We start from the raw sequence: 18,691 nt of genomic DNA, 5'->3' as shown, positions 1-18,691 counted from the left end.
TCCACCTTTTAATTCTGTGGATTAAATTAGGCCTTCAGCTTTGATGGCAAGCACCTTTACCTACTGAGCCATCTTGCCAGCCCATAAACTTTGAAATGGCAAACATGCAATAAGGTCTGTTTATTTGATGTGAAATAAAATTGAATAAGATGCTGCCTATCATACCTCTTGTATAGTATATTGAACAGTACAATATTGAACATGCTACTGTTGTGAATATTGGAAAATAATAGAGGAAACTATAGGGTTTTTATAATAAAACCTAAAAAAATCAGTAAAAGAGAAAAAGTGCAGCAAATACACCAAAAAGATGACAGATACCTTATTTTAAAAGCAAAACTTGTATGATGAAAAATACAACTGTATTCTTCCTATAAGAAACTCTTAATATTTAAATTGAATGAAAGTAAATGAAACACTAATAAAAGGAAAACCAACACAATAGCTGGATATGGTTTTGCATATCTTTAATCCCAGTATTTGGGAGGCAGAGGCAAGGGGTCTTTAAGTTATGTAGCCTGATCTACATCGCAGGTCAGACAATCCTACATAGTGAGATCCTGTCTCAAAACAAAAAGAGAAGACATAATAGTAATATTAGTCTCTGGACACCTGGATTGCTTTCAGGTCAGGGTAGCACAAATAAAGCTGCTGTAGACAAATCACATGCAGGCAGTTTGTGCACATATGTGTACATATATGCCCCATTTCTCTTGGGAAAACGTAATGGGGGAAAACATAATGGGGGAAAATGGAGGCATACGTGTGTGCACATATGTGCACAATAAATGGTGATAGAACCACACAGTGATACTACTCGGAGAAAAAAAAGGAAAAAATTATTGACATATGCAGTGGCACAAATTAGTCTAAAAATAATTATACCAAGTAAAAGAAGCTAAAATATGTTGACTATGATTATTTAACTAACATTGTAGAAAAAAAATAGCTTGTATGTATTGTAGCCTGAAAGGATAGAAAATTCCACCCCATGATAGAAACCTTTTTTTTTTTTTAAAGTATAATTACATCACTTCTTCCCTTCCTGTTGACTTAAACCTTCAATGATTACTTAGGTCTAGAAATGTTGAAATTATGAAAGGTTTTGGAGTGACAGGATGTAGTAGCAGTCATGACTAGGAATTTAGAGGTATGAAAACATAAGATTTTTTTCTTTAATAAAGCTGAAAGCATCACATTAATGATTGTTTTTAGCTTGGTGAATCAATGAGTTTATTGGGATTACTTACAAGAGTGTGGACGAGGGTTACTTTAGGAAGCATGGGGGATGTGAAGGCCTCATCAAAAAGCCTAAAGCTGCTTGCCCAGACTGCAGGCAGCTCTCCCAGAGAGACTCCTCCATATGTTAATTGCCATATTTTCTTTGTACACAGTACTCAGTTTCATAAAGACATTGTAAATAAGTATATAACATATTTTGAACGTGTCTCCCTCATACTCCGTACTCTCCCTTTTCTCCTCCTTCCTCTTCCCATCAGCCCCTATGCTCCCCTAGACAGTCCTGCATTTCATTACTTATGTCCATACATGTCTATATAAAATCCAGGACCCACAAATAAGAGAAAATGTGCTGTATTTGTCTTTCTGAGACTGAACTGACTTAATATGGCAATTTCCAGTTGTATCTACTTTTCTACAAATGACAATTATGTTCTTCATGACTGAATAAAATTCCATTGTTCACAGGGAATATTGCTATGCAAGTGTTTCTGCGATGTATTCACTTGGGTCCTCCGGGGAAGTTCACATGAGCGGGCTAGCTGGCCAAGGGGTAGATTTGTTTTTAATTTTTTGAGACACCTCCGAATTGGTTTTCACTGAAGCTGACCTGGTTTACGCTTCCCCAAGCAGTACATATAACGGTGCAGCCCTAGTCCCACACCTCCCAACCCCCTCCTCCTATTCTTGCCAGCATCTGTTGCTTTGTGTTTTCTTAAGGACTACCATTCTGGATGGGGTGAGAGGGGATCTCCTTGTAGTTCTACTTTGTATTATTTTGATGGCTAGTCAAATTGAACATTTTTTCATGTTTTTGGCCACTTGTGTTTCTTTCTTTTTTTGAGAAAGGACCATTTCTTTCATTAGTTCATTTATATATTGTTTTATTTTTAATTTCTTTTTATTTCACTTTTGAGTTTCTGTGTTCTTTGTCCATGGTCCCCTACAAGGTGTATCGTTGAAGACTTTGTCCATTCAGTAGGTTTTCTTTTCGGTTTTACTATATAGATGCCTTTGAAGTAATGAAATCCCATTTGTCAATTGCTAGCCTTATTTCCTGAGCATTTGGAGTCCTTTTCAGAAAGTTGGTGCCCATGCCTATATCCTGAAGTGTTTGTTCTGCCTTCTCCTCTTACAATTTGAGTTTCAGGTATTGCACTAAGGTTTTCGGTCCACATGGAGTTTTTGTTTTTGTTTTGTTTTGTTTTTTGTTACAGGATAAGAGAAGGTTCTAGTTTCATTCTTCTAATTGGGGATTTGGAAGAAATATGCCAGTTTTTGTGGTACATTTGTTGAAGATGTTGTCTTTTCTTTAATATATATTTTGGCATCTTTGCCAGCATTCAAGTGGCTGTAGCTACATGGGCTTATATTTGAGTTATTTATTGATTTTAAAGCTATCAGTTATGAATAAAAGGAATGTACTCCTCTTCAGGAGATATATAATTAATTGCCTAATTTATGTCTTCTACAACTTCCTTTGTTTTTAAACAAATCTTTATGTTTATATATTTGGTTTTTTGAGACATGGTTTATCTGTGTAGCCCTGGCTGTCCTAGAACTTGCTCTGTAGACCAGAATGTCCTTGAACACTCAGAGGTCCTTCTGACTTTGCCTTCTGAGTGCTGGGGTTAAAGATACCTGACATGTTTGTCTTTTCTTTTGATTTTATAATTTTTTTAAACTTATCATCCATGTTTGGAATGTATCTTGATTATGTCCTCCCCTCATTCTTTCTCTCTATTGTCCCTACCCTCACCTCTTCTAACATAGCTTCCTCACTTTTAAGCTTATGTTCTCCTTTTAAAATATTTATAATCCCCTATTCATACTGCCAAGGACAGGTCCATACCAGTGTGTTTTTGATTCCCATTGTAACTTAAAGGAAAATGCACACAATATCCAGAGTCCTTGATGTCCTACAGATGAAGGAAGAGGATGTCTTCAAATTCCTTTCTGTAGGAACCCAACTTTGGTGGCACCAACCTTGATTTCTAGATGGTTCATCCACAGGAGGAAGCCGGAAGGTATCTATATCATAAAGCTGGAGAGGATCTAGGTTGAAGTTATGGCTTACAGCTTGAGCTATTGTTGCTGATGTCTTCACCATCCTTTCTGGGAACACTGGCTAGCAAGTCATGTTAATGGTTGCTGCTGCCACTAGAGTCATTCCAGGTGCTGGCTGCTTCACTCCTGGGACTTCAACTAACCAAATCCAAAGAGCCTTTAAAGAGCCTCATCTTCTGATGGTGACTGTTCCTGGGGCTGACCATTAGCTCCTCACAGAGACATCTTATGTCAACCTGCCTACCATACCCTGTATCACAGATGCTGCTCTGTGCTGTGTGGACATTGTTACACCAGGCATCAACAAAAGGGAGTTTACTCAATAAGTCTGATGCGGTAGATCCTGGCCTGGGAAGTTCTGTGCATATACCATCTGTGAGCACCCATGGGAAGTCATGTCCAATCTGTCCTTCTACAGAGACCCCGAGAAGACAGAACGAAGCACAGGCCAGTTCTGAAAAGCCTGTGCCATGGAGGAACTTGAGGATGGATGGACTGTGCCAGCTCCTGAGATCACTCTGCTCATTCAGAAATGCATACTGGTCTGAAGGTGCTCTCTGTGCCAATCCAACAGACCCCCACTGAGGACTGGAGAGCCCAACTGTCCCCTGAGGACTGGTCTGCAGCTCCTACATTCAGGCCATCAGCTCCTACATACAAGTCATGAGCTCTTCTGCAGACATGTGAGCAAAGGCAAAGAAGGTGGAGGAAAATAAAGTTTCTCAAAGCCAGGGGTAGGGATGGGGGAATGCACACACACACACACACACACACACACACACACACACACACACACACAAACCCACTGATCTGGAATAGAAATGCCCATGTGTGCATGAGTATGGGGTTATCCACTGAGGCATGGGTAACCTTCTAGGGGCCACTCCTCAAAGAAAGGTAACTCTCCCTCCCCCACCAGCTATCAACTGCTAGTAGTTCCTTAGCCTCTTCCCATACCCATATAATGTACTTTCATCAGATCTGTCCTCCATCCCTTCATTTTCAGTTTCCCCTATACTTCCCCCACTTTCCCCTGTCAACCTCATGAATTTTTTTTTTTCCCAGAGATGAGGAACCCAGGGCCTTGCGCTTGCTAGGCAAGCGCTCTACCACTGAGCTAAATCCCCAACGCCTGAATTTGTTTTTTTAACTCACCCAGTTGACTTAGTGCTGCCATATGTGCATGGTTATAGAGCCATCTACTGGAACGTGAATGCTTCCTCAGGCCACATGCTGTCCTTCAGTTGCCAATAGTTACGTAGATGTGGGATTATATAGCCTGACTCTTTTCCATCCATGCTGGGGTTTATTTATCTTTAAACATAAATTTATCTTATTTAACTTCCGGATCCGTACGTATAGATTGAATCTGTTAGTTTTAAAATATTTTGTTTAGTTTTTTTTTAACTTTTTAGCCAGTCATCACTTAATCATGATACCAATGGGATAGTTTACTCATTTATTTTTGCTACTGCAAATATTAACATACACTTACACCTACCTTAGCACTTTTTACCAACATGACACTGATATATGAAAGGACATACCCTAATTTCAGTTCACTTTGCCATCTTTCTCAAAAAAGTGAGGCTATTATATCCTGTCAGCTATTATAATGTGTATGTATCTGTGCGTGTATCTGTGTGTGATATGCATGTACATGTGTATGTATAAGTATGTGTCTGTGTTTGTATATATGTGGAAGTATCTGTATGTCTATGTGTGTGTCTGTACACCTGTATGTACATGTGTTTGTCTTCGTGTATGTCTGTATTTGTGAGTGTGCTACCATTTCTTGAACCAGCCATTCAGCATTTAGGGTGCTGATTTTTTAAAATATTTGTCAGTCTTATTTAATGAAAATATGGCTTCATATAATGATTTTGTTCTATTTTTGTAGAGATTCGGTCTCACTGTGTAGACCTTGGTAGACTGGAACTTGTTTTAGTTTTGAGATAGGGTCTCACTATGTAAACCAGGCTAGTCTAGAACTCACAGAAGTGTTCTTGTCTCTGCTTGCAGAGTGCTGGAATTGGTGGTATGTGACACCACTCCCAACTTAACTTTGTTCAGTTTCTCTTCTATAGATTTTCTGTTGATATCTTTGATCTATTTTCTGCCAGATGAGTTCTCTTTTTCTTACTGTTTTAAAATGATGTTAATCCTTTATCTTTCATAAAGATTTATTTTTACTGAATATATGAATGCTGTGCCTGCATACATATATGTGTACCAGGTACATGCCTGGTACCCATGGAGGTCAGAAGAGGACATGGGTCCCCTGGAACTGGAGTTTGCAAGTGGTTGTGAGCTGCCATTGGGTTCTGGGAAATGAACTTGGGTCTTTTTCCAAGTGCTCTTGGCTATGGAGCTATTCTTCCAGTCCCAACAGGTAACTTTTAAATTACTGCTTACTGCTTACTGCTTTGTGACATGAGCAGATCAGTTTTTTTTTTTTTTTATCATGATATTTTTAGGTGGGTAGGCTTGAGACGTCTCGTTATGTGTCAAGGCCCACCTGGAACTCCAGCTCCTCCTTCTTCATCCTCCCAAGTCCTGGGATTTATATATGTTGTAGCACTGGCCTAATTTACAATTTACTTTTTAAAGACTTATTTATTCAATGTATATGAGTGTTCTGTCTTTATGCACACCAGAAGAGGGAATCAGATATCATTACAGATGGTGTGAGCTACCATGTAGTTGTTGAGAATTGACCTCAGGTCCTCTGGAAGAGCAGCCAGAGCTATTAATTACTGAGCCATCTCTCCAGGCCTACAATTTTACTTTTTAAAGCTTAAGTAAAAGAATTAATGTAAAAGTTCAGCAAAAGTTTATCATATAGTAAATTCTTATTTAGCTGGCTGTTATCAATAGACACTGCTTATTTTTAAGAATTGGTTTTACTTGAAACCACAATTAAGGTTTCAGACTGCATTAGCTGTCTTTTGATGTAATGAAATACCAAACAACTTAAAACAACATATACAGAGCTGGAAAGTATTTAAGAATACCTGCAGCTCTTACAGAGAACCAGGGTTTGGTTCCCAGCACCCATGTAGGATGGCCCACAATTACCTCTAACATTAGCTCCGGGGGATCTGGTGCCCTATTGTGGCCTCTATGGGTATGAGGCATGCATGAGGTGCACACACATATTAGAAAACAAAACAAAACTGTCATAGCCAAATCCACTGGAAACCATGAGAGTCATGAAGCCAGCACAGCTGCTTGACACAGTTCCGGCAAAGCTGAGCATATTGCTGCAATCACTGTCATTCTGTCTCTAACTTTTAGGTTTTGGTCTCTGCATGTTACATTCTTAGGGACTTTCTGGTTCATTTTATGTTTTTCCTGAGAAAATTATGTCTGAGTCTTTTTACAAAAATCCTAAAATTAACTTTATCTGGACACTCTTTGGAAGTCTTCCTTATGCCCTGGAGATTATTAAGCACAGATAAACGCATAATAGATGAGGCTATTACTCCAGGAATCTTCCTGGGGTATCTGCCCCTGAGCAAACTCAAACAGTATAATTTTGTTTTGGTGCAGAGTAAACAGAAACAATTGACAAACCTTGACTGGCCAGGAGAATAGGTTACAGATTCAAGGCTTAGAGCTCTCTGAAAATATAGTTTAAAGATGGGGGGGAGGGTCATATAGGGTACATTCCTGAAGGAATTAAACTTGGTAAATAAGACAGATTGACTGAAATTTTTTTAAAATATTTTTTAAAATAGAAAAAAAACTTTTTCTATTTTATAGCATAGCTGATGGAACATATAGTAAAAGAAGTTAGGTATTAGTATTTGCTATTCATAAAAAGACTGGTTCATATATTTTCTATTTGTCTGGAGTGCTCTCAAACTATAAACACTGCCAGGCTAAATGTAAATGTGTTTGCTTTGGAGAAAATATTTTTTAGATTCTTTAAATTGGAGGAATAATAATAATAATAATAATAATAATAATAATAATAATAATAAAATCTGCTCTGTTTGTATTCTCTAATTGTAACTGAACTTGATACCCTGGACATGTAATGAAAAATCAAACACATACTCTGTATCACTTGGATAACCATTAGTACGTCTTTATTCTGTGAAACTTGTATAAATAAAGAAGTACGTGGTTCCTTGTGAGGCAGAGAGCTGCCAGATTCCCCTGACCAACTTCTTGGCTCCCTCCCTCCCCTTGCTGATTCCTTATCTCCTCTAGGGCTGCCCTGTTAGCAAGGACTCTTGGCCAGGGAAGTCCCCTGTCCCTCCCCACCACAGAACAAATCTTTAAAAAATATATTCAATTTACTAGTTTACAGAGCCTTGTATTAGAAACTTGGCCTGGGCTTAGCTACCTGGTTTTTTCTGGACTGATCGTCCTTGCTCTCCACTGGCTTCTCATCATGGGATCTATTCTGGGTCTTCTTCCAGAAGACTCACGAGCACACGATGCTGAGTGCTTGTCCACATGGCATCATTTCTAGATGCTTTGGCCAGGCCACCAGATTAAGCAAGGGTTGGAGGCTGTCAGCAGCACTCCCTTTTCTTTTTTCTATTTTCTATTTATTTAATTTAATCTCTTTACAGCCTGATCTCAGCCCCCTTCTTCTTTTCTTCCTGGGCTCCCCCTCATGCCCCCGCTCTCCACTCCCCCCTTTCCCCAAGGGGTATCGACCCACCCAGGCTGGACTCAGTGATGAACATGTGTAATTAGCTCTAGGTAAGCCAAGGCAAGCGAACTAAGGCAAATTTAAGGCCAGCCTGATCTAGATATGATGTTCCAGACTATGCAGAGTCTTTCTCGGCAAACAGCCCTGTGACAGTCCACTTGATCATGTTAGCTGTCGCAGGTAATTTCAAATACAGTAGGGGGCACTGCTGCAAAACTTGTTCCCGTGAGGAGGTCTGTATTGTTGCTTGGTGGCTAAAGTATCTGCTGGGCAAGTATGAAGACCTGAGTTTAGGTCCCTAACATCCCTACAAAACCTGAGCACAGCAGTGTGTGTCTCTACTTCTAGCACTGAGGGCTGCAGACAGGAGCATTGCTTGGGCTCACTCACTGGCCAGCCTGTCTATCCAAAATGTTGAGATTCAAGTTCAGTGAAAAGACCGTGGCTCAAAACAAGAGAATAGAGGCCATGAATTTGAGAGTATGGATGTACATATGAGGAGATAGAGGGAGGAATGGGAAAGGGAAAATGATTTCAAAAATAAGGAAAGAGACACCTAACATGAGTGTCTGTCCTCCGCATGCACAGGAACAAGCCAATATGCACAAATGAAGTTGAGAGCCAGAGAAATCTGAACAGAACCTAGTAATTTTTCTTAATATGCATTTGTTCGCAGAGTTTATTTTTAAGTGAAAAAAATTTAAGTAGTATTGGTTTTCTTTGAACTAAAATGCTTCTAGAAATAAAAATAGCAGACCATAATGACCATAATGGATACAGATTAGAATTTCTCAAAATTTCTTTCATACATGTTTTAAAGAATTATTTCTTATTATTTCTAATTTTGTCTATGTGCCTGTGTGATGTGTGTGCATCTGAGAGGCAGAGGTGTTGGTTCCCAGGGGCCTGGAGTTGAGAGGAGGTTGTGAGTCACCTGACATGGGAGCTGGGAACTGAACTGAGGTGCTTCCCCAGAGCGTAACAGTCAAGTGCCATTGCTCCAGTGGGCGCAGCTTGCCCAGCAGGCTACTAGTGCAGTTTGCCAGGGCCACAGCTGCATAAGACTATTATACTGGCCTTTTTCTCCAGCAGCCTCAGTGGCCTCCTCCAGGAATGAGAAAGCCAGCAAGGAAGCAGCTTAGGGACAGCTTGAGTTCTCCATGTTCTGCAACATACTTAGGACTTTGAAGCTTGTTTTTGTTTTGTTTTGTTTTGTTTTGTTTTTTCTTTTTTTAAGACAGGTCCTGGCTGTGTAGCCCTGGCTGGCCTGGAACTCAAAGAGATCTACCAGCCTCTGCATGCTTTATGGAGCGCTTATGCCACCCTGTTTGTTAAGCCTTCTCCTTTAAAAAGAAATATTAACTAAAAAAAATAAAAAGTTAATGTAATGTGAACAGCATGAAGTTTTAAAAATTTCTTGGAATCATATACTGAAAGAATGTTTTGGAAAATGAATTTACACATTTAAAAGTGTTAAAATTTTAAATGTAATAATGGGGGTATCTGCAGAATCAAAGTGTAATGATACAAGTCTCTGATTTTTTTTTTTTTTTTGCATTGATTCTAATTAAATTAATGCTTCTTAGAAGTGGGAGATAGTAAGACTGGGAGAGGACATGAGCTCCACAAGGAGAGCAACAGGTCCAAAAAGTCTGGGCACAGGGGTCTTTTCTGAGACTGATACTCCAACCAAGGACCACTTATGGAGATGGCCTGGAACCCCTGCACAGAGGTAGCCTATGGCAGTTCAGTATCCAAGTGGCCTCCATAATAATGGGGACAGGGACTATCTCTGACAGGAACTGATTGGCCTGCTCTTTGATCACCTGCCCCTGATGGGGAGCAGCCTTACCAGGCCACAGAGGAAGACAATACAGCCACTCCTGATGAGACCTGATAGACTAGGATCAGAGGGAAGGGGAGGGACACGGGTGGGGAAGAGGGAGTGTGGGATTGGGAGGGGAGGGGAAGGGAGGTACAGGGGAGATACAAAGTGAATAAACTGTAATAAATAAAAAGAAAAGAAAATTTAAAAAAAATAGTGCTTCTTGTGATTTAGTGGCTTGCCAGTCACAGGTGGAACATTTTAAAGGGAAATTTAAGGAATCTGATCTCAAAGTGCCATTCCATTGGTGGTCTTGGTAAAACCTTGCTGTCGTTTATAATGATGGATGGGTTATAGAGGGTAGTGGACCAGAGCATAGCCTAGTCTTTTTGAAGTTGTTTTTTGAATGGCGTGATATTTGCTTTTTAGGAGACAGAAATCCTTGTCTAAAATGTGTTGAGCAAGTTGGTTTATAGTTACAGTTTTAAATGGAGAGGCATTTAGAAGCCAGCGGTAAGATCTTAGAAGCTATTTCAAAGATACACTGGTACTGTTTAAATCAGTGGAAGCATGTAGTAATTACAAACAAATATGGAAATATGTGCTACTGTGTTATTTAATATTAATCATCAGTTTTCTTTCTTAGTATGAACAAAATGGAGCTTATTATTTTAATACTAAAATATGAACATGCTAAATGAATTTAACCCTTTGTAATTGGACTGCCATTTCTCTCTCTGTTGGGTTCTAATAAACCAATAAGGAATATGAATCCAAATTTAGTTTGTGATCTCTTGTCATTTAATTTTTTTGTATTTATATTTTTATTAAAACAGTGGTTCTTTTTTTTTTAACCTGTTTCTGATTGAGTAACCAATGATAGATGGTTGTTTATGTTGTTTCTAGCGGACTACCTAGCTCAAGCATTTGATTCCCTTTGTTTGGACTTGAAGACTGATGAAGGGAAAACCTTGTTTTTGGAGTACCAAGCTGTTCCAGTAATACTAAAACACCTGAGAATATCCAGTAAAGGACTGTTATCCAATGTCATTGACAGTTTGCTTCAGATGACGGTAGACTCGAGTAAGTTTATATGTTTTATGTATGTAAAGAAATGGTGCTTTCATCTCCTAATCAGAATGGGTTAACCCCACATAACAGGACTTCAGCTTGTAAGTGGTGACTATTGTTAAAAGTTACTATTCAGGTCAGCACACAGAATGAGACTTCATTGTGGCATCTTGATATGTGTATGTCATACTTTGTTACTGTGTGCCCTCCCCTCCCTGCCCTCCTCTCTGTCCTTCCTCCAAGAGACTCCTGGTATCCCTCCACTTTGTCCTCTTTGTACTTTCTTATTACATGTCTTCTGTTGTTATTCCTATTTTCCACATCCCTTATGATCTCTTCCTCCCCTCTTATGACTCCTTTTCTAGTTAAGTGAATACAAACATATGGATATAACTACATATGTATTTATAAATATATGTATATAAACATATATGTATAAACATATATATGTATATAAACATATGTATATACGTATATAATATATATGTGTATTAGAAATGATGTGATATTTGTCTCTGAGTCTGGCTTATCTGATTTAACATGATTCCATTTACATCTGTTTTCTGAAAATATCATAATTTTTTTATGCTGCATAAAATTCCTCACATTGATGGATATCAAGAATTGCTTCCACTTCCTCAGCTATTGTGAATACTGCAGATCTAAATGTGGGTGCACAAAGGTTTCTGTGGTGTGCTGACTTAGTATAAATGGGTGATAGTGTGGAACTATTTTCAGGTTTTTTTTGGGGGATCTCCACACTGATTTCCACAGTGGCTGTACAAGTGGATTCTCAGTGTTTTCAAATTCCTGGTTGCTCTTTGAGATTCAGAAGCAATATATCAGTATCTCAGGAATTATCAGAAATTTTAAAATTGTGATGACTTTAAACACACCTGCTTCACTCTGTGTTAATTGGATAGCTACAATTCATGTAAAGAATATACTAAATTGAATAGTATTTACAAAGATCTGCATCCTACAGTATTATTTAAATGATGAAAACCATAATTTAAAATTCCTGTCTACTGGTCAGGTAACAGCTTCTCATGGAAACACAGATGGCCAGTGCCCATTGAAGCATGTGCTCTGTGCTGAAACTGTTATTGTCTCGAGAAAGCATTCAGAGGACCTCCTTGCATATAATACATATGTGAACTCATTCATATATATTTTCTTTTTGTTACCCTTTATTGTTCCCCTTCCTAAATGTTATACTCACATGTATATTTGCTTTTATATATACATTGTAAACATTATGGGTTAGCGTTCACATGTGGGGGAGTGTGTGTGTGTGTGTGTGTGTGTGTGTGTGTGTTTTCCCGGAGAGTGGATGAACTTGCTTAATATTATGCATTATAAGTTCATCCATTTTCCTGAAATTTTTCTAATTTTGTTTTTCTTTGGGGCTGAATAATACTCAATTATATATATGTGTCAAAATTTTTTTAATTTTATTTCCTTTTATTTGTTTTTTTAATTTTATTTTATTAATTATACTTTATTCACTTTGTATCCCCCCCATAAACCTCTCTCTCCTCCCCTCCTAATCCCCCCTTCCCTCCCCCTTCTTCATGCATGCCCCTCCCCAAGTCCTCCTCTCCTTCCTTCTGCTCTTAGTCTATCAGATCACATCAGGAGTGGCTGCATTGTCATCTTCTGTGGCCTGGTAAGGCTGTTCCCCGCTCAGAGGGAGGTGATCAAAGAGCAGGCTAATCAGATTATGTCAGAGGCAGTCCCTCTTCCCATTACTTTGTAACCCACTTGGACACTAAACTGCCATGGGCTACATCTGTGCAGGGCTTCTAGGTTATCTCCATGCCTGGTACTTGGTTGGAGTATGAGACTCTGGGAAGACCCCTGTTTTCAAATTTTCTGGTTCTGTTGCTCTCCTTGTGGGGTTCCTGTCCTCTCCAGATCTTACTATTTCCCACTTCTTACATAAGATTCCATGCACTCTGCCCATTGTTCATTGACTTCTTGAAGGATGCCAAGAATGTCTTCCATTTCCCTGTTGTACTGAATAGAGAGGCAGTGAAAATGGGGATGCAGATATCTCTGCAGTAGGATAAAGAGTTCTCTGTGTATGCTCAGGAGTCAGTAGCTGTTTCATATGCTAGTTTTGTTTCCAGTTTGCTGAGGATCCTCCAAGCTGATTTCCATCATGGTTGTATCCTGCCAGCAGTGAATGAAGGTTCTTCTTTCTCCACATCTTCTCTAATATTTGTTCTCAGATTTCTTGCTGACAGCCACTCTGACTGCACTGTGAGTCATTATCTCAAAACATTTCCCTGATGACTAAGGATGCTGAACAATTTTTAATGGTTATTGGCCATTTCTCTTTTCTTTCTTTCTTTCTTTCTTTCTTTCTTTCTTTCTTTCTTTCTTTCTCTTTCTTTCTTTCTTTTTTTTCTTTTCTCTCTTCTTTCTTTTAACTTGCTGTATTTTAAATTCTTTGAATTACCCTATTTGTTGAGTTGCAGGTTTATTGCCTATTTTTGCAGTTCTTTGTAAATTCTTTCCTTCTTCCTTCCTTCCTTCCTTCCTTCTTTCTTTCTTTCTTTCTTTCTTTCTTTCTTTCTCTCTTTCTCTTTCCTTTCTCTCTCTTTTCCTTTCTTTCTCTCTCTCTTTCTCTTTCTTTCTTTCTTTCTTTCTTTCTTTCTTTCTCTTTCTTTCACCCTTTCTCTCTTTCTCTCTCTCTCTTTCTTTTCTTTCTCTCTTTCCTTTTCTTTCCTTTTCTTTCCTTTCCTTTCCTTTTCTTTTCTTTTCTTTTCTTTTCTTTTCTTTTCTTTTCTTTTCTTTTCTTTTCTTTTCTTTTCTTTTCTTTTCTTTCTTTTTGCCTGTTGTCTGAAGTGCAGATGTTAAAGGTTTTCTGCCATTCTGTGGGCTATATTGGTATAGTTTCCTTCAGCTGTATAGAAACTTAACTTTCATGTAATCCTATCTGTTGATTTTTGGGGTAGTTTTTGTGCTATTGAAGTTCTATCCAGAAAGTTCTTGCCCATCTCAATCTTTTGAACAGTATACCCTGTGTTATCATTTATAAGTTTCAGCTTTTCTTTTTACTAGTTTTTAGAAAATTTTGTACAGTGTATTTTGTGTTTTGATCATATTTGCTTCCCTCCCCCAGTTTATTTCAGACCCACCCTCTCTTTCTTATCTACCCCAATTTGTTTTTTTTTTTTCTACCATCAGTTGATGCTGCACAGCTATTCTTGAATGTGTGGTCTTCCACTGGAGCAAGCTTGACTTACCTGAGGTTACATTCTTAGAGGAAACTGACTCTCAGCAGCTAAAAGTTGCCAATAGCTAGCTCCCTGGCTAAGGACAGGATTTTATGTCCAACTCCCCGCTTCATGCTGGGATTTGGTCTGGTTTGGGCTTGTACAGTTCTTGTGAATCTTGTCACAAACACCATGAGTTAATATGTGCAACTGCCTGATGTGTCCAGAGGACACTGTTTCCTTTTAATCACCCACTGCCTCTGGCACTTAGACTGTTCTTTCCCCTCTTCCTCAGTGATCCCTGAGTCTTGAGAGGAGGAGTGCTCTATGTGTTCCACTTAGGGCTGAGCATTCTGTAGTCTCTTATTTTCTGTACCTTTAATCCCAGCACTCAGGAGGCAGAGGCAGGCCTGGTCTACAGAACTAGTTCCAGATATCCAGGGCTACACAAAGAAAAGCTAAAACAACAACAACAACAACAAAAGGGTTATGATAAATCATTAGGAGTTGAACGCTGTCTATTTAGCAAAATAATAGTAGTAAAGTCTTCCCTAAGGCCTATGTCCTGTTTAGCTATGGTTCGTAAAGCATGGCTATAGGGTGAATTATAGAAGTATAGATGGCACAATGAACTGGAAAGCCCATCCTAGTATGGGTTGTATCCATGGAGCTCAATACACAACTTTGCAACAGTTCCATGAAAAACAAAGTGACTGCTTGTTTAACTTTAGGAAGGGACCTTGTGGATCTTGTACGCTTGTGAGCTCCTTTTAGGGGAGGTAGCTCATGCGTTTCTTGCCTCCCTCCAAAGGGAGTGTTTCTATTTAGAGGAAATAGCTACACAGATCTCATTCTCTAGTGCTTACATAGATAACCCCTCTTCTTTTTCTACCAGCCAATTTCTGTTTCCCTGGCTTTACTTATGGTTTTAGATTTTGTTGTTTCAGTAGTTTATCTTAAACAATACAAAGCGAGTCCAGGGCAGTCAAGACTACAGAGAAACCCTGTTTCAAAAAAATCGATAAACAAGCAAACAGTAGAGTCTTGGGAGGGGGCTAATTAGCCTGTAAAGTGATTAAATAAATAGGTGGAAGAAAAGAAAACCATACAGTCCCACTATGGTAACATACAAGCCTTCCAAGTTGTTTTTTTACAATTAAAATGCAAGATGAATGCAAAGCCATCATGGTTTTATATCTTTTATGGGAAGTAACTTTCTTGCATTTATTTATAAAAGCCTTTTGCAGAGGTTTTTTACTAAAGAATGAAATGCTTTAAAGGCCAAAATTGTGTGATTTTTGTTGTTATTTTCATCCTCCCCTAACAAGCTAGTACCAGTGACTTACGCTTTCAAAGTATCTTCACCTATTATCTTGTAATAAACACGATGAATGAAGTAGGGCTTCTTACCTTTGCAGGCATCTCTACTGGATGCTTCTTAAAGGCACAGTTTCTTTCTTTTTTAAAAAATAATTTATTTGGGAGAACCGGAAAGGACGTTGGTCCAGAGGACATTCACTACCATGAGTTCCGGTGCATTGCCTAACCCTCAGATGCGTGGTCTTCTGGCCAAGCGTCTGCGGGTTCATATTGTTGGGGCAGTCAGTTGTGGCCCAGGGAGTTGCTGCTTCCTATAAGTTTGGCGTGGCTGAACAAAGAAAGAAGGCATATGCAGATTTCTACAGAAATTATGATTCCATGAAAGATTTTGAAGAGATGAGGAAGGCTGGTATCTTTCAGAGTGTGAAGTGATTTCAGAATGCAAAGAATTCTTTGGATTGTGCTCCACAGAAGTTCCTCCCTGACGTGGGTTCCTGAACTATGAAACTTGACTATATGGGCTATGGAGTAGTTTTTCTCAATAAATAATTATATGGAAAAATAATAATAATAATATTTTTTTTTTTATCTTATGTGCCTTGGTGTTTTGCTTGCAAGTGTGTCTGTGTGAGAGTGTCAGATCTGGGAGTAAACAGACAGTTGTGAGCTGACATGTGGATGCTGGGAATTGAACCCAGATCCTCTGGAAAAAACATCAGTGCTCTTGACCTGTGAGTCATCTCTCCAGCCTCAAGGCACAGTTTCTAAGTAAAAGGATTTTTGCATTTAAAGCTTTTGGTAACAAATTTGGAAGACTTCTTTCTTTCTTTCTTTCTTTCTTTCTTTCTTTCTTTCTTTCTTTCTTTCTTTCTTTCTTTCTTTCTTGTTTGTTTTTTGAGACAGGGTTTCTCTGTGTAGCCCTGGCTATCCTTCACTCTGTATACCAGGCTGGCTTCATCTCACAGATGGGAGGCCTGCTTCTGCCTCCCAAGTTCTGTGGTTAAAGATATGCACCACCACTTTCTGGCTTATTATTTTATTCTTAATGAGATTGAATATATTGTGTTCTCTTATAGTTGCGTTAGTTGTGCTCATTAATAAAAATACTAGGTACATCTTTTCTAATTATTTATAAGAACTCATAGTAATGGTATAAGTTTTATGGCAAATATATGCAAAGTCATCTCTGCTTTCCTCTTTTCTATGTTAGTCATTTCTTTCTCGTTTTGGCTATTGTAATATTTGTTTATTTATTTATTTATTATTTTTTAATTCTTTATTAATTACACTTTATTCACTTTGTATCCCCCCTGTGGTTCCCTACCTCCTCCCATCCCAATCCTTCCCTTCCTCAACCCTCTGCATACATGCCCCTCCCCAAGTCCACTAATAGGGGAAGGTCTTCTTTTCCTTCCTTCTGATCCTAGTCAATTAGGTCTCATCAGGAGTGGCTGCATTGTCTTCTTCTGTGGCCTTGTAATGCTGCTTCCCCCTCAGGGGGAGGTAATTAAAGAGCAGGCCAATCAGTTCATGTCAGAAACAGTCCCTGTTCCTATTACAATGGAACCCATTTGGATACTGAACTGGCATGGGCTACATCTGTGCAGGGGTTTTAGGTTATCTCCATGCATGGTCCTTGGTTGGAGTATCAGTCTCAGGAAAGACCCATGTGCTCAGATTTTTTGGTCCTGTTGAACAGCCCAGATGCCCCTTAGTGGAGGAATAGATACAGAAACTGTGGTACACCTACACAATGAAATATTACTCAGCAATAAAAAACAAGGAAATCATGAAATTTGCAGATAAATGGTGGGATCTGGAAAAGATCATCCTGAGTGAGCTATCCCAGAAGCAGAAAGATGCACATGGTATATACTCACTCATATAGGCATATAATATAGGATAAACCTACTAAAATCTGTACACCTAAAGAAACTAATCAAGAGGGAGGACTCTTGCTAAAATGCTCAATCCCTATCCAGAAAGGCAAAGAGGATGGACATCAGAAGAAGGAAAAAAGAGGGAACAATTCAGGAACCTGCCACAGAGGACCTCTGAAAAGCTATGCCCTGCAGACTATCAAAGCAGATGCTGAGACTTATGGGCAACCTTTGGGCAGAGTGCAGGGAATCTTATAAAAGAAGTGGGAAACAGTAAGATCTGGAGAGGACAGGAACTCCACAAGGAGAACAATATTTTCAATTTCACTTTTAATTTTTCAAATAAATTCATCTTTATGTGAAAACTTAAATTTTAAAAGATTTTATTATGTTTTGAAAGTATAATTACATCATGCCACTACCCTTTTCTGTCTTCAAACCTTTCTGTGTGTGCTTCTTTGTTCTCTTCTAAATTCAATGTCTTTTTTTCCATTAATTGTTGTTACGCATGTGTGTGCAAACAAAAACACACACACCTAGATACAGGAATGTAATCGGCTCAGACTATGTAATGTTACATGTGTACACATGTTTTCAAGGCTGACCATTTGGTACAGGGTAACCAGTTGGTGTGCTCTTCCCTGGAGAGACTATTTCCCCCACCCTCAGCATTCTTAGTTTCCTGTAGTTCTTCATGTAGGAGTGAGGTCTCGTGAGCTTTTCCCCATCCACTTTGGCATATCTGCTGTCTTTGCTGTAAGCAAAAACTGTAAGCAGTCATGTTGGTGAGCCTTCATAGTTGAGCTTCTGACATCCTGGGAAGCACAATCCCATACCAAACTCCTTGATCCTCAAGTTTCTGTCCCCTCTTGCGTGATGATTTTTATTCTTAGGTTTTTAATCTGTTATGAATCTTTCATGTTTTTAGCTCTTTATGCTCAAAATGTTTTTTCCTGTCTAATACTTAGAATTGTTACTGTGGTTTTAAAGAAAAATAATTTACCACTTTAATGGAATTTCTTACTTACAATCACCCCGACTGGACTTCCAATTAGAAGTTTATTGAAGAAGCTCCTTTCCCCTTTTCTTCAAACGTGCTTTGCATTAGATAATGACCTGCTCCTGTGATGCTCAGCAAGAGCCAGTGGCTGTCAGAAATAGTCCCTGTTCCCCTTACCAGGGTACCCACTTGGATACTGAGCCGCAATGGGCTACATCTGAGCAGAGGTTCTAGGTTATATCCATACATGGTCCTTGGTTGAAGAAACAGTCTCATAAAAGACCCCTGTGCCCAGATATATTTGGTCCCTGTGGAGCTCCTGTCCTCTCCAGGTCGTATTAACTCCCCCTTCTTTCATATGATTCCCTGCACTCTGCTGAAGATTTGGTTATGAGT

General features: G+C 38.9%; 1 protein-coding gene and 1 pseudogene across 5 annotated transcripts in view; both read left to right on the top strand.

Annotated features, from left to right (window-relative positions):
- Ccdc138 (coiled-coil domain containing 138) overlaps positions 1-18,691 on the top strand; it is an 80,964-nt gene that overhangs the window by 57,062 nt on the left and 5,211 nt on the right. For all 5 annotated transcript variants that reach the window (XM_060369523.1, XM_060369522.1, XM_060369521.1 and 2 more), the window contains one exon: positions 10,707-10,883. In XM_060369523.1, coding sequence (XP_060225506.1) covers positions 10,707-10,883 — 177 coding nt within the window. The remainder of the gene's footprint in view (positions 1-10,706; positions 10,884-18,691) is intronic.
- LOC110544312 (cytochrome c oxidase subunit 6C-2-like) lies at positions 15,583-15,977 on the top strand (annotated as a pseudogene).

Source organism: Meriones unguiculatus, chromosome 16, assembly GCF_030254825.1.
Source record: "Meriones unguiculatus strain TT.TT164.6M chromosome 16, Bangor_MerUng_6.1, whole genome shotgun sequence".
In the NCBI taxonomy this organism is placed as follows: domain Eukaryota; kingdom Metazoa; phylum Chordata; class Mammalia; order Rodentia; family Muridae; genus Meriones; species Meriones unguiculatus.
Note: the sequence above shows the minus strand (reverse complement) of the source record. Positions and strands in the feature narration are given on the sequence as shown.